This window comes from Vombatus ursinus, unplaced genomic scaffold (assembly GCF_900497805.2).
Source record: "Vombatus ursinus unplaced genomic scaffold, bare-nosed wombat genome assembly UNPS02014935.1, whole genome shotgun sequence".
Classification (NCBI taxonomy): Eukaryota; Metazoa; Chordata; class Mammalia; order Diprotodontia; family Vombatidae; genus Vombatus; species Vombatus ursinus.
This window is the reverse complement of record NW_020954713.1, coordinates 1,293,270-1,309,658: the sequence shown is the minus strand read 5'-3', so window position 1 is coordinate 1,309,658 and position 16,389 is coordinate 1,293,270. Positions and strand designations below refer to the sequence as shown.

Here is a 16,389-nt window from a genome sequence, read left to right as displayed (position 1 = left end):
ATCTACTGTGCCACCTAGCTACCCAACAATGTAGATAACATGTTATTCAACCAACTTGAGAATTAAAATAAAGATGTTAACCACCAATGGCTTTCTAAATCAATGAGAAATATGGGAATTGAGAATGCAGTCTGGTTTAGGGAATTTAAAAAAAGGACTGTTAAAACCTTTCTCTAAGATCTCAGAATTGACCATTGGTAACTAGATGGAAACTAGGTAGGCGTTCTGTTTTCCAGATAGTAATTAAAAATAGTAAGAGTGATTAGTATAAGTAACAATAGGCTAAACTACACCTTTGTAAAACAATGTTAGAGAATGGAAAAGAAACCAAAAACATGTTATACCTTAATAATTTTAGGACACTCAAAACTAAGGAGGCACAATTTAGTTTAGAAGACTCTGATTACTATGCTAACAGACTGCTTTCCAGACCATCAGTGACGCCTCTCTTAACAGGCTGATTCAAATGACTTACCCATCCCCCTGCCAAGAGGCTCTCCAAAACTCCGAGCCATTCCCATCTCATTCCGAGCAAAGTCCCTCTCAAATCCTCCGCCCATTCCTCGATCCATTTCTGTGGAAAGAATCACTTTAGGGGTTACAAAGTTTCCAGGCTAAGTTTGGGGCATTCCCCAAAGAATAAACTATCACAAAGATGAAATGGTTATTTTTTCCATAAGAAATTCTCTTTCTCATCCTTATTTCTTGAATAGTTTTCTTCAGAGAAGCTCACAACACTTCATGAGTACCTCTCCAAAGTATGTAAATTCTGTTACTTGTCCACTTCATATTCCAAAGGCAAAGGAGGTGATTTTGCTTTATTGGCATCTATTTCTTCTTTTTTTTTAGGCAGTTGGGGTTAAGTGACTTGTCAAGGGTAAGTGTCAAGTATTTGGTCTGAAGTTCAGGGCCAGTGCTTTATCCACTGCGCCACCTAGCTGCCCCTTTTAATTGACATCTAGTCAGCAACCCAAAGGACAATCCCAATCTTCAGACTGGATGTCTGATGGCCTACCCACTGGAAAGATGAGCATGGCAGAAAGGAAAGGACCTGGAACTTCAAATTACAAAAAAGGGAAGTTCAAGTGCCCATTTGCTACTTCCTAGATATGGGACCTTCTCTTCTCAGAACCTCAATTTCATCCTTTATAAAATGAGGATAATTCTGCATTGTCCTGCTTCCCTTAGAGGATGTTTGAAGGACCAACAGGAATAATGTACATAAAGCACTCCTGAAAAAGTCGGTTATTAGCTCTTACAGAGTTACAATTTTAGGTATTTCCTCTCTAAAGAAGCAGGCCATTGATAAATTAATATTGCTCTAAACAAACCTATCTTTTTTCCTCTGAGATTTGGAAACTTCTTTAGCTGATAAAGAAGCTGGTATTAGAATACTTGTTACAACAAGATTTGACCTACAACTCTGCGCTCTTATTTAGAATCAGGTTGATTTTAATCAGCTGGCCATTCCCTCAGCACTGAGTAATAATATTTTTTAGTATCAGCTCAGCCACTCAGTCTAATAATATTAAAGGAAATTAAAAATTCTTAACCATTTCATGTTCCACTTAGCTTTAAAAACTTTTCTCAGACTTATCTACCTAAACCTGTAAGTAAAGTTTAAAGTCACTCACTACAGAAGAAGAATAACACATCAATTACAGCTATATTAATAAATAACATGTATTTTGGGCACAAGTTTATGATAATCACACCGAAAAGGTTTAATATTGGCATTTATTCTATTGCATTTGCTTTGCAGACACATGCTCCAATTTTAATTCTCTATGCCTTAACTGGCCAACAAAGACACTAATAAATTACTTTCACCCCAGTCTCTTTTTTCCTTTGTAGAACTTTTTGTGAACTTTTGCAATGGCCCTCTCTTTCAAAGCTTTCTTAAATAAAGGCCATTATCTTTCATATGCTAAAAAACAAAAACAAACAAACAACAACAACAACAAAAAACGATGGCAGCAGCTAACCTTTAGAGAGCACTTTACAGACATTATCTCATTTAATCCTAAGTACCAGTAGGTATGCAAATATTACCTCCACTTTAGAGATGGAGAAATTGAGGCTCAGTGAAGTCAAGAAATATTGCCAGGTCACACAACTAATAAGCATCAGAGTTTGGATAAGATCTTATGACTCCAAACTCAGGGCTCTATCACCTTGTCTGTCTAGATGAGTTCTAAGTTTCCTGCCAGCTCTAAAAGTCTGACTGAAAAGATTTGAATAATCATGTTTTAGGGAAGATAATTATGTTCCACAATATATCTGAATTTATCACCTGGATGAAAATGGAATTTTGTTGGGGGAAATTTTTTTTTTTTAATTTCTTTACATGAGTGGGTTCATATTTCTCTTCTCCAATAGGAAAAATCAACTGTCAGACTGTGCGTACATCTTTTAAACCAATCATATTCACATTTAAATTCAAACACTTTGAAAGAACTTAAAACTATTCGCTGCTCAGCTGAAAATTAACCACGTGAGGCACTGTGCTATTTAAGACAACATATGAAAGCTTTATAAATTGGCTGGGAAATTCCTGTTAAGCCTGGAAAACCAAAGAAAGCATCTAAAATAAATGTACATTGCATTTCCTGATTCATTTAGCAAATGAGTATATGCTTACAAAGCCTTTGTTGGTTTAGCGGCAGAGTGGAAGTGGAAAATGGTTTTACTAATCGTTTTTGGGGGAAAATACTGCTTTTGCACCAAGCTGGGTCTTCCATCTCAAAACAGAAGACTGGAGTCTAAATACTATAGCAACCAGATCCTCACCACTCATTCGGCCCATGTTCATGCCAGATCCAAACCGACCCATGTTTTCCATGCCGCCACCACCAAAGGGGCCCTCCATGCCTGAAATTAAAATGAAACCTTTAATCTCACTGCTAGGGAGCCATTGACACTAATTGGGGAAAACGACACTTTCATATGCTTCCAACTGGGAATTGACCAGCACGGTGTTTGAGCCTTTGGAAACAAGCATGTTTACCTACCATACTGGTTCTCATACCAGAGTATAAGGGGGCCTGCTGAACTAATGTCAGGGGAAAAGGCAGTTCCTAGACTCAAACTCAAAAATTCACAGAGGGTGCTAAGAATGAGCAAGGGACGGAAGATAAAAGATGACACAAATACTGGTTATATTAAGAATTTCTTACCTCCCATTTTGTTTATTCCAAATCCCATGCCTTCCATTCCCATTCCTTAAAAAGAAAAATTCAATGCAAACAAACTATATCAAAGTAGTAAATGATGCATCTTAGTTGAACAGTAACAGTATAACAAAAAGGAAAATGCCATTCTCAATAACACCTCTCATTTGTATAGTGCCTTTTGTTACAAAGTACTTTCACATTTAATCTTCAACAATGCACAAGTAAACTAGCCAGTTTTATAAGCAAGGAAATTGAGGCTCAGAGAAATAGTGACAAGAATTAAGACTACCCAGAAGTCTCCTCTGACCTGAGGACCACAACTCTTTCTACAACACATCACAAAAACATGGCTCCATCAAGTGGATAATAAAGAAAACACAGCATTCAGCCCACTGCTCTCTCTAGCCTGTTCAGTTTTTGTTAGACCCTGATTTTATCATCCAACATATTGGCGATCCCTCCTAGATTCCATTATCACTTGCACATTGATATTTGTTATTTATGTCTTCACACAAAGCACTGCTAAGGCCATAAACACAGGAGCTCCTTCAGTTACTGTACCATGTTGCTAAACAACTGGGAAGCTGAAAAGGCACAAGAATTCTCAATTATGATGATCCCAGACTGAAACCATCAGACTAAATGGAAGCTAATACACCCAATGCTACATGAATGATACCATTCCCAGTACACGAGAGTGTTACGCTTGTTCTATTTTAAGTCTATTTATAAAACACAGCTTTTCAACTGCCTAATAAATGCCGTTTTTGATAACAGAAAACTGAATACCAGGCTCAGAAAATAATAGGGAAGACAAAAAGAGTCTGAAAACCAAACCATTTCTTCACAATATTGTTAACACCTCAATTATCTGATACCACAAAAGACCAGACTTACAGAATGCAATGAAACTATTTCACATATTAATTTTCCAGATAACCAAAGCTTATTCCTTTTAAGAACCACTAAGTTTCTTTTCTCTAAATTTAATAATAAAAATCTTTCAACAAAACTAAACATAAGCACCTTTCCCTGATAAAATAGTTGTGACCATCAAGGCTCAAAAGCTATTGGTATTCACAGGGCTGTTTGTTCCAACACTAAAGGGCACCAGACTGCTAGGTCTTTCAGGTCTTTCACTTCTTATGATTTGTATTTTTTCTCTTTGTGGCCAGGAATCATTTCTTGTCATAAGCTGTGTGCCTACCTTTTAAGGGTAGGCTTTACAATGAAACCAAAATCAATCAAATGGTTTATGTACACATCACGGAAATGATTTCACTAAAATCTCTTACAACCTTGTTTGTTTTGGGAGGGTTTCCTCAGAAACTGGCAACAAGATAACAACTCTGGTAACAAGGAAATTCACGCAACTATAGGGGTCAAGTCATGGAATCCAGGCCTGGCTCTATCTATGACGTAAACAAGACACTCCTTTATCAGCTTCTTCATGGGCCCAATGAAAGAAATAACTACATGACCAACTCCACAAGGAAAGGGCCCATTTTATATTTCGTATTTCTATTTGGTAGGTATTACAGCCAATCACATATACTAAGTGCTTTTAATAAATAGGTTGAATCAACTTGCCTACCTATTTTAGGATTGTTTTAAGAATAAAGCCAAAATATGAAATCATTTTCAAAAAATCATTTTCTGTAAAAATGTAAGGCATATATTCACCAATATATTTACTTGCACTATCCTCTAGAGGAAATCTTGCTTCTTTTCAACACAAGTAGTACAATGGAATGAGGTGAACTGTCCTTACCTGCAGGTCCTATGTTGCCCATTCCTATGCCTTTGTTCAGATGATTAGCATCAATGGGCTGTCCTCCTGGTCCTAGCCCCATGCCAATGCCACCAAGTCCATCTGGAGGGAAGAGAGATAGGTCACAAGTATGAATTTTCATATGCAAGAAGGCTCTAGGAGCAAATCCATTTTGTTACCTGGAATCTTTAATACCTGTCACACTTCTTATCCCAAAATGCCAAGTACATATATTATAGGTATATGCTGGGGAAGATCCTCCAAAACTTCCTTTGTTCAGAACAGTGAAGTGCTTTGCCTAGAATTATCAAGTATCCAGATACACATAATCTATTATTTATTCATAACCTACCTCCCCCGTCCCTTTAGGCAGTTGGGGTTAAGTGACTTGCCAGGGTCTCACAGCTATTAAGTGTCAAGTGTTTGGTCTGAGGCCACATTTGAACTCAGGTCCTCCTGATTTCAGGGCCAGTGCTCTAACCAATGCGCCACCTAGCTGCCCTCATAACTTACCTTTGCACTCCAATTCAGAACCAGAGAGTGACTAATCTATAATCACACATTAGGAAAAACGTAAAGCAGATTACTGGTGGTCCAAGAGTTTCTATTCAGAAATTCTCTTCCCCCAACTCAAATCTGGGGATAAAGTACTTAGAATGGAACTGTATAATGCTATGTGTTACAAATATATGTCTATATCTCAGGAACACCATAAGCTTCTATGAGTTGACCTAGGAAGTCAATCATTAGTCATAGAATCTTAAGAGCTGGGAAGGCCATACAAAGGAACAATGCACTAAGAACTATCCACACTGGCTGGTTAATAATATTGACTGACAGTCAATGGCCACACAATACTACCTGATGTGAAGGGTAATTACAAAGGAATGGCAATGCAATTCTTTTCCTAAAGCAGTTACCTAGAAAGTTGTTACCAAATACAACCAGCCCACGATATATTTACAGCTTAGCAGGCTTCAGACGTCTATAGAGTATACACTATTGGGCTGTAGAACTATCCAATGTTGGGCTATGTTTTGCACAGTATCTTAAGAGTTGAAATCAAGGCTAATTAGGCTAAGAATAGGGAAAAAAATTCTAGAAGGAAGAAATGTTCATGGAAAGATCCTTCCTACAAGCCAATCTGGTTGCCAACATTCTAGTTGTTTCTATTATTCTTAATCAAGTAGCACAAAGAGTTGATCTCTATGGTTTCATGGTCCCAAATCACACAAGGCTCTAGACTCAAGTCAACACCTGGATATGGCCAAATAAGTAGCCAATGAACACAGGAGCGCACAAGATTAATGAGTTCCCTGGGACCAATATCCTATTATAAACTTCTGCACCAGCTGAGGTTGAAAATGAGTCAGTTTCTATACTAACAAATAGTTTCCAAAGGAAGCTTACATTTATTTCTTATAATTTTGAAAGTCAAGTTAAGCATTTCACTATGGAAGGATAACTAAATGGTTTATAAAACACTTTCCTCACTACAAACCTATGAAGTAAGTAGATGAAGTAACCTTATCCCCATTATGCAGATGAGGAAATTCAGTTCCAAAGGGGTAAGTAACTGGCTCATGATCACTAGCATCAGGCAGGATTCAAACCTAGGTCCCCTAACTCCAAATTCAACAACACTCTGGCTATACCACTACACTACTTTCCAAAGCGAATAAAACAATGCTAAATTGTAAAGATGTGAAAATATATGGCACAGGGGCAGCTACGTGGAGCAGTGGATAGGGCTCTGGCCTTGGAGTCAAGAGGACCTGAGTTCAAATCTGGCCTCAGACACTTGACACTTACGAGCTGTGTGACCCTGGGCAAGTCACTTAACCTTGATTGCCTCACCAAAACAAAAAAGCAAGGGGGGGGGGTGTTTGCAGGGGCTAGGTCAGTCTAATTCAATTCAACTGATTTATTAAATTCCTCAGGAAAAAATCAGAATTTGATGAATATCTTGAAAAAATGCTTCCTCTTAGAAGACTACTTTGTCTCCTATTCCAAGTAAATTGAGGCCATTAAGCTGAGCTTCCCTTACCCAACCCATTTTCCACCTTAAAGAAAAAAAAATTTTCTATTTATCTGAGAATCATTCTTTAAGAGTTTCTAGGGCCCAGCCAATAGGGAATTCCTCAACAGTATTCCTGATGATAATCCATCCAATCCAAGCTCTGATCACTTCTCTTCTATACTTATGATGATAAAAACTAGCATTTACATAATTCTATGGTTTGCTCAGTGCTTTACAAAAAACCATCTCATTTGATCCCCACAACTCCCTGTGAGGTAGGTGATGTTATTCCCATTTTACAGATGCAGAAACTGAAGGAAACAGAGGTGAAGTGACTTGTCCAGGGTCAACACAGCTAGTAAGTGTTTTAAGCCAGATCTCAACTCAAGTTTTTGTGACTCAAGGTCCAGAGCTCTATTCACTGATTGACATTATAAAACTAAGGCCAGAGACAGTTTATTATTTATGGATATTCACAGCTACACAAGTAGGGTGGTCAAGTAACTTCAAATCGTCTTCAAGTTCTAGTTTCCGTATCTGTAACATGGGACATACCCACAATGACCACACCTGGTTACTGCAAGAAAAGCACTTGGCAAATCCTTTAAGCCTTTTAATAGAAATGAAGTTGTTACAAGCTGCTGAATTTATACTTATTCCTTACTTTATACCGTGAAAATCAGTGCAAGACAAAAAGTGTTTGTTAAATATATGTGTGCCCACACACAATTATCACATGGACTTTTCATCAGGTATCTACTTGTAAAGATTCAAAATAAATCAGAGCCACGAAACTGATACTTACGAGGGAGTTGTTGGGGGCGCTCGGGAGGGAAAAAGTCACCCTTTGGCAAAGCCCTCTCATCCTGAATGGGAAAAAACAAAATAGTTTACCCTCTTCGTAGACAGGTGAGAACAAAGCATCGACCTGATCAAAACCAATTATTTTATACAAGTTTACTGAATGTAACCATTAAGAATACAATTTTACTCTGAAACCAAGTTGTTTGGAATTTCAGTAGCATAAGAAGCCAACTTCCACTTAGAGAACTGTCTTCAATTCTGACTTTCTCCTGTACCGAACCTTTAAAAGCCATACTATTTAAAAAACCTTTTAGGCTTCTACATAAGTATGTAGAATTTTCTGTTAAGAAAATTGAAAAACTTTTCTTGACAAAGCCTCATACAAGTCTGTTAATTTTCTTAATGGATGCCTTTCAGAAAGTCATCCTTCTCAAGGTACCAAGAAAATGCCATACTTAACTGACAAATAAAAGCTATTTGAAGGAGTAATAAAACACAAAATTATGACTTATCCATCCAGAACTTAGTTCAGCCCTTCATTTGCTTCTTCAGAGGCAACAGTCAATATATGTTAGGTTCTATCAAAGGTCCCTAAACCTTTTCCAGGAGTGAGCAACCTTAAACCATCAAAGTAGGTCAATCTGTACAGTCCTAAATTTAAAGGAAGGCTTTCTGGAGAAAGGTGGCAGACAATACAGCAACAACAACAACAACAAAAGAGCAGCATCACTGTGACCAGGACGTGATGGGAAGCCCTTGTAGCTTTGGTAACAAGAGACAACTTAAATGAAGCATGAAGTTCTGCTTGATGCAACTCTGTGATACTCATGAGCCTGATAAGCCACGTGTTGGGGAACATCGTTTTGTTTTTTTTTTGTTAGCTGGTCAACCCTTATTTAACCTTGCCAATGGCACAAAATCAAGTGACAGCAAATGATAAAACATTTGTCTTCTAAGCATTTGTTTTTGGCTTAGGCAAATATAACTTGAACTTGCATCTCTTGCACAGATGTACCCAAATGAAACCTGGAATAGTCCAGAAATTCGAGGTGGAAGGTGGAAACCAAAGATTAATTATCTGTTCAAATAATCTACTAATCATTACATATTGTTAGAAGACACTAAGGGGACATGTTTTAGTAAGAATCAATTCTATCTTTAGAACTAGACCTGTTTTCCCTACCTATGGCTATGTCTCTAATATAACAATTACTAGTGGTTCATTTTAAAAGGTCAACCATAGTAACTGGCTCACTATTTGGTCTCCTATTCATCTAAACTGTCTTAATAACTGGCACTTTTGACAACCAGAAATAAAATGAATATTTATAATGACCGCAAAGCATAATTTGATTTTAAGATTCAATCATATTTGATATACTAGTGTTTCATACTTTACTGTAATCTAACCCATTATAAATCAGGAATTCTTCTACGTATACAGTTAACTACCGATGCAACACACCCTATTTCCTACCTACAACAGGTAACAGAAAAATTTTACCAATGCACTGCAAATCTGTTTATGCTGCTGTAGATGTTTTTTTAAAAAATAGGTTAAAAAAAATAACATCAATTTCACATGCTCAAAAGGTTCTCAGCATGCACTAAAACCTTTAGCTACTTCTTTATAAATTGTCCCATTATCTAGATTACTGGATTTGATTGTTAATGGTTCAACGGCAGGAGGTCTCCAACTGAACATCCCAGGTACATGTGACATTTTAATCTATAATCTGGATGGATAAAAGGATAAATTTGATTTGTATCAAATCTGCAGCTAAACAAAGCTGGGACGATAATTAACACACTAGTTAGCAGCCAGGATCCAAAAGGATCTTGATAGGCTTGAGAACAGGGCAGAATTAAAATGACATTCACTAAGAATAAATGTAAAAGCTTTGCACTGGGGCACAAATTAGCACCACTCCACAAATATAAGATGGGAAAGGAAAGCTAATGCAAATCCCAGTCTGAATTAATAAGTGACTTAAGCTTCCAGGAAGAGGAAGGAGTTCCACCGTACTCTGCCACCATTGAGACTTTATATGGAGCATTATGTTTAACTCTGGACACTAGAATGATGAAGAGTCTTGAATTCATGTCATAAAATAATCAGCTGAAGGAAAACGGCATATTTAGCTTAGAGAGGAGAAAACCTAGGGAAGTCGTGTTAACTCTTCAAGTATGTAAAGGTCTCTCATGGAAGAACGATGATTTATTCTCTTTGGCCCAAGAAGGCAAAACCAGGAGCATTAGGGGGCTACACTGTAGACAATCAGGATTTAGGTCTGTTATCAAAAAAATTTTCCTAACAACAAGAGCTGTCCAAAAGTGAACCAGGCTACTGAGGTGCCAACTTTCCTCTCCTTGGAGGTCTTTATGTTAAAGCTGAATGACTATTTCTCAGGTACATCATAGAAGGATTTCTTTCACATCTGAGACTAGATGGCTACTGTGGTCCCTTCTAATTCTCAAATTTCATGATTCTGCAATTCTGATTCTACATATAATGGAAAAACCCTTGTGTCAAACTTACCATCTTCACATGCATTGGTCTGTCGAATAGCAGCTGGCCATTGAACATTGCTGATATGTTAGTTAAGGTCATCTATTTGTTATCTTCAAATCAGAGACCTCAAACTCATAAAGAAACCCATGTGATTCATTTTCAAATACGTCAAAGCTATTGCGAGCGCCACCACACTTTCACACACACCTTTTCTTCTTTTCAGTCGTCTTCTCCAAATGAACTTTTTCTCTAACCATGGCACAGTGGCTACAAGGGTCATGGGTTTTCCTTTTTTTTTGGGTCATGGGTTTTCAAGGTGAACCCTGGACTAGTAGGTCCACATACAAAACTGTGAGCTTTTTGAAAGAAATTCAGTCCAATGATTATACTGTGGTACACTAATGTAAATCAAGAAAGACAAGTATGAAGAATACAAAGAAACCTGCAAAGATTGTTACAAAACAATGCAAAGTGAAAAAAGATAGAACAGAATGCGTGTTGAATACAACCACATCATAGGAAAGGTGAATAAGGACACATCTAGTTACTGAAGAATTATGATGATACTTAAGTGTTGAAATTTATTATAGTTATTAATAAGCAAGTTTTGTACTGATGCTTTTTTTTAGTTTTTTTAAAATTTTTTATTTAAATAAAATGCATACTATGATTTTAAGGAATATAAAGTCCATTTAATCCGCAATGGATCCTATTACGTGCAATAATAATGATCACAATTAATATCTGTATAGTGATTTCAAGTTTCATTTTACCCTTACAGCAACCCTGGGAGGTCTAGTACTACAGGTTTTATCCCCATTTTACAAGTGAGGAAACAGGGCTGGAGAAGCCACAGCACTAGTCCACGGTCACACAACCAATAAAAAGTATCAAAAACAGGTTTCAAATCTTGATTGTCTCCTAAACTAAACCTAGTACTCTTTCCACTTTGCCATACTGATTCTCTCCAACATTAGAACATTTTCTATGGAAAAAGTACAGAGGTCCAATCTTCTTAGTAAATTGTAATTGGTATTAGAAATTTCAGCATTATTGGCAATCACATAACAAATGGAGATTATCATTAGGGTCCAGTAGAAGCTGGGTTACCCTGTGTGAAATCAAGGATGGGTTTTTCCAGCAAACTCACTACCAATATAAAGGACTGAACTGACAAAACACTGGGGTATTTTAGTCTTTTTTGTTCTCCCACTTTTCCATAAAGGTGAGGGAGGATAGGTGTGGAGCACTAAATATAACACCAGACTTTTAGGATATGTTGGCATCATTCTTTGGAAAGAGATGCAATACATTAATGCAAGCAATGAAGTTAAGACTGAAGGTGAAAATTATCAATAAAAATATAAAGAAAACATCGAGAGAAATCAGGGAAAAAAAAACAAAAACAGAAACAAAAAACAAAACCCAGGCTCATTACCTATTGACCTTTCTCAGTCTATTTCATACCAAAGTACTTTTCAAATTCCTCAGGGGCACATTACTCTTTTCCAACAGATGTCTCTCGTATCTGAGGTAAAATTTGATATAGTAACTGTCCCCCCAAATCAGACCTGCTTTAATCATCAGGATGGTAATGATACAGATTCAAAAGGATACATATAGCCTGAACTGCTTCAATTGACTGTTCAAAAGTAACAGTGCCGATTCCACGACTTTTCCCGTCTTTATCTTCAAGAATGTCTGCTCTAACCACTACGCCAGCCATACAGAACACTTCCTTCAGTTTCTTCCAGCCAACTTTATAATCCAGCTGAAAAGGAAAGGACTCTGTACATCATGGAATATTTACAAGGAGTTTTTACTTCATAAACAGGATACAACATTTGTGGGAGCATGTGTTAGGAAAAACAACAGAGTAAGAAGACTAAACCAACTGCAATGTAATTTTTGAAAGGTGGAGATGCCTCATTGCATGCACTTCAACATATTCTATCACAATTTTTTGAAGGAAGTTGCTGTGTACATCCTTATTGCTATAAAAGGCACTTTCAGAATTCCAGACACAATGATTTATAAGTTAAACATGGGCCTCACCTGCTTTTCTCCTTTTTTACCATTCATTATTCATTGATCTTAAGTTTCCAATATTGGCACAGTCATTTACTTATTAATGTTTGCTCTGCATCCAAATTATAGAAAATTACACTTAAGATTAACTAAGTGCAAGAGTACAGAACCTCTGCACCTCTCATTTTAAAATATATTTTATCTGTTTCATTAAATTATTTTCCAATTACACAAAAAATTTAACATTTATTTTTTAAAAAATTGATTTCCAAATTCTCTCCCTCCAGCCTGAAGGCAAGCAACATAGTTATTATACAAGTGGCAAAACATATTTCCATATTACCTATGGGCATCTCCTGCTTTCTAAAAATTGCTATTAGGTCACAGGGTCCTATGTGTGATCTGAGACCCAAACAAAAAAGATTATCAAGAATATTACCCTAAAAGGTGGCACCAATGCACTAAGAACAGATAAGCCCTATCCTTAACAAGTTTTGTTTGCTCAAAACTTCCATTTTCAGTTTTCTCAGTCTGTTTGGAACTTAAAAATGCTTTTTCCACACAGAAACTACTGCCCGAGGAAGACTGTTAGGTTTTCACAGCAGCCTACAAATTCTTATTTAATCCAAAGGAGAAGTAAACACATGCAACAACATTTTACACATATATTTTGAGTTCCAGTTTAGGACCAGTTCCCAATCTCCAGCTTCTGTCAGTTGGTTCTGGGACCTGGAGTTAAGGATCTATAGGTAGAGTCCAAGAACATACCAAGTCTGAAGGTCCCTTCCTTCCCCTTGGCCATTTTTGGGGGGGGGGAGGAGAGAAAGGCAAGAAAGAGAGATATTGGGGAGATGGAGATAATTGACATAGAGTGCAAAATGAGTTTATTTCCCTGACCAGTTGCTTCTAAAATAGGACTTCTCACCATGGAAGACTGGTACACAACCCTATTAGAAAAAAATTTTTTTTAATTAAAAAAATAAAATCTGCTAGTAACAAAGAGGAAAAGGAATAAAAGGGCAACCCTATTTGCAATCCCCTCCCTATATACTCCCTTTGTCCTTTCAGGTGAAGATAAAAGCCTAAAACAGATATCTACATTTCAGACTTAGGCAGTCCTGGTAGAAAAGAGGCAAAATATTTGTAATTAGGGAGTTGGTAAAAGATTAGACACAGGGCTTATCTTTCCCCCTAAGATCAAAGAGTCTAAAGCCCTTCCTGCAAATTCCATTTCCGTTCCATAAAGGTCAGAAGCAGGGTGGAGGTTAGGAACTTGCCAGGGCCCAAGCAGCTCAATACAAGGGTAAACGGGCATGGAGAAGAGTTACGTGGCCATCGGCAACTCTTATATAAAGATAATAAGCACTCACGTACAAGTCCCGTATATTACCTACTCCACACTCCATACAGATGCCTCTCAGAGACCATTCAGTCCATTCCCCTCACTTTACAGATGAAGTGACTTGCCCAAGATCACAACGGAAGTGATGGCAAAGTTGACATCCAAACTCAGGCCCTTGGACTCGGACTTCAGCATTCTTTCTACTGTACCAGAGTGTCTAATGATCATGTCCTCCTTTGCTTGTCTTCCTTATATTTTCCCAATAACAGTAAGCCTCTTCCAACGTCCCCCCTTATGTACTGGTTTTTCCTTTCCAAGCCTCCCATCCAATCACAGAATTTCAATTACCTTGATGTGGTCAAGTCTCTATACTAAAAGACCTGAACCAAACCTAACTGTAGGTTCGAGAGAATGATTTGAATCACTTTTAGTTCAATGAACAACTGTGGATTTCCTAAGAAAGCTAGGAGTGAGTAGAAGAAGATGGACAGGAAAGAAGGCCTCATGACCCCATGGGCATCATTTACCCCAAAGAACTGGAGAACCATTCAGGACTGTAAAGCAGAGGAGACCAGGACTCAGCCAAGGACATGAACTGACCCTTGGTCATTCTCATGCCTTCTTGTTGGCCCAGCCCTCCTTCCTTTGTGGCATTAGGAGATGGAGAGAGAATGAAATGCCAGGCCCAGATTTTCTAGTACTGTGGAATATTCTGAGAAGCAGTATTATTCCTTATAGATTTCATTGATCCCAACAGAAATTGTTTAAAAAAACAAACAAAAAAACACACAAACCCAAAGGCCATGACATCCCTTTTCTTTCCTACATTCTATCAATCTATAATACTTCTCCCCATCTCTGTTCTGTCCAGAATTGATACATAAACATTAGCAATAAGAACCAAACACTTAACACTAAGGTGCCTGATCTTTCTCAATCCTGCCTATTTTCCTTTTCTCCATTTCTTTAGTACTTGAATAATTATTTTTGTTCTATGAATTTTGACACATTAATAATTCATAACATCCAAACTTTGCATTTTAAAATACTGTTGTTTTACTTACATTCGCTACAAATACTGTGCTTCCAAGTCTTCCGGCCTGTAATGCATGGATAATCTCATTTGGGATGTTAGGATTATTTAGGATACTGGGTGGGATATTAATCATTCCTGGGCCACCTGGTCCCATACCCATCCCACCAGTTGTAGCCATCACCTTTTGCATTGCTCTCCTGGCATGTTCGCCATCAGGATCCTAAAACAAGCAAAATTATATTTGGCATATGTAATTCAAGAATAACAAACATTAAGGGGTTGTATTACAGTGTTTTATATTTCCTAATACTTCAGACATTAAATATAAATTATAGACAAATAATTAAGGACCTTAATAAATTAAAGAATTATACTAGCCACAGCTTTCCAGCAGAAAGAGTACAAACTTAAGGGATGAAATGTGAAATTGACAGTGCATACCCACACTGTGTACTCAGTGGCTTTCAATAAATTCTTGAAAAAGAATCTAAGAATGAGAGAACTATAGTATAGAATTTTAAAATAATCCACCCCCTAGTTTAACTTAGAAAAGCACCCAGGGGCTCCTTGCCTTAGGACTCATCCACAAACAGAAGTAGGAAATACAAACCAGGGATGAGCTTCATTTTCATAATAAGACCTGAATGTAACGTTCTTGTGGGTACCACCCTTCCTTTGCACTCACAGAAGCTAATACTGGCCATTAGAAGAAATGCAATAAAAATCCGCTGGAGAGTTCACTTCTCTGCTACCAAGTTCTTAGTAACAGGATTCAGGGTTAGATCACAGCCTGCTGCACACATACACATTTAAAAAGAAAATTCTGTGATTCCCCTGATAGCTGCTTAAGTGGCAGCCACCAGCATTCTTCATTCTTGCCCCCCTTTTTGAATTGTGAGCAACTGCACTTATAAGAACAAAACCTGAAGGCTGAGTACAAGTGAAGTCATATAAAATTTAAACAAGTTCATCAGAGACAGGCAGCATAGTGTAGTGGCTAGAAAGTTGGCTTTAAATCCAGGTCTTCTCATCTCCTCACCTCTAACACATACCAGCTATGTGACCTTGGGAAAAGTCACTTATTTCTTAGTGCTTGCTCTCCACAATTCTCTAAGATGCAGTGAAGATGCAAACATGCACTGGACTAAAGAGAGTTTCCTAAAGAGGGAATTCCATATACTAATGGAATCACAGATTTGATACCTATACCCTATAATCTAAAACTGGTGCTATAGATTATAAGTTAGTAATTAGAGATAAGAGGTCAAAAGACTGATATATGTATACTCTTTACAGCTAATTCCATTTTTACAGTTTCTCATTATTTTCCCAGAACCTATATACAATATCAACTTTTCTTGTTCCTATATAGTTTAATTCTTCTCCACACACAATTTAGGAATTCATACATGTTATACAAGATAAAGGTGTTAGGTAGATACACCATCCCATAATAAAAGCTAGCTTTTATAAAGCACTTTTTAAAGTGAAGTGATTCACAAATATTCTTACCTCTGCAACCACGCTGGGAAGTAGGTGCCATTACCTCATTAATTACCATTTTCCATTCCCAATTCTAACCCACCACAACCACCTCCTGCCTCTAGTAGCTTCAACTGAGCCTCAAGGAAGGTCAGGGAATACAGGGAGCAAAGGAACAAGTTTCTGGTATCAAAGACACTAGGAAATGGGCCTGAAGAATC

At 37.4% G+C, this 16,389-nt stretch overlaps 1 protein-coding gene across 4 annotated transcripts in view; it reads right to left on the bottom strand.

Moving 5' to 3' along the window:
• HNRNPM (heterogeneous nuclear ribonucleoprotein M) overlaps positions 1-16,389 on the bottom strand; it is a 41,582-nt gene that overhangs the window by 5,929 nt on the left and 19,264 nt on the right. The window contains exons 6-14 of one of the 4 annotated variants that reach the window (XM_027844237.1): positions 14,868-14,906; positions 14,715-14,750; positions 11,898-12,051; positions 10,308-10,357; positions 7,770-7,830; positions 4,945-5,046; positions 3,177-3,221; positions 2,791-2,871; positions 476-574 (exon numbers count right to left, since the gene is read on the bottom strand). In XM_027844237.1, the coding sequence (XP_027700038.1) occupies positions 476-574; positions 2,791-2,871; positions 3,177-3,221; positions 4,945-5,046; positions 7,770-7,830; positions 10,308-10,357; positions 11,898-12,051; positions 14,715-14,750; positions 14,868-14,906 (667 nt within the window). Of the gene's footprint in view, positions 1-475; positions 575-2,790; positions 2,872-3,176; positions 3,222-4,944; positions 5,047-7,769; positions 7,831-10,307; positions 10,358-11,897; positions 12,052-14,714; positions 14,907-16,389 lie in introns of all 4 variants that reach the window. The other 3 variants (XM_027844235.1, XM_027844236.1, XM_027844238.1) reach the window with 3 other exon arrangements.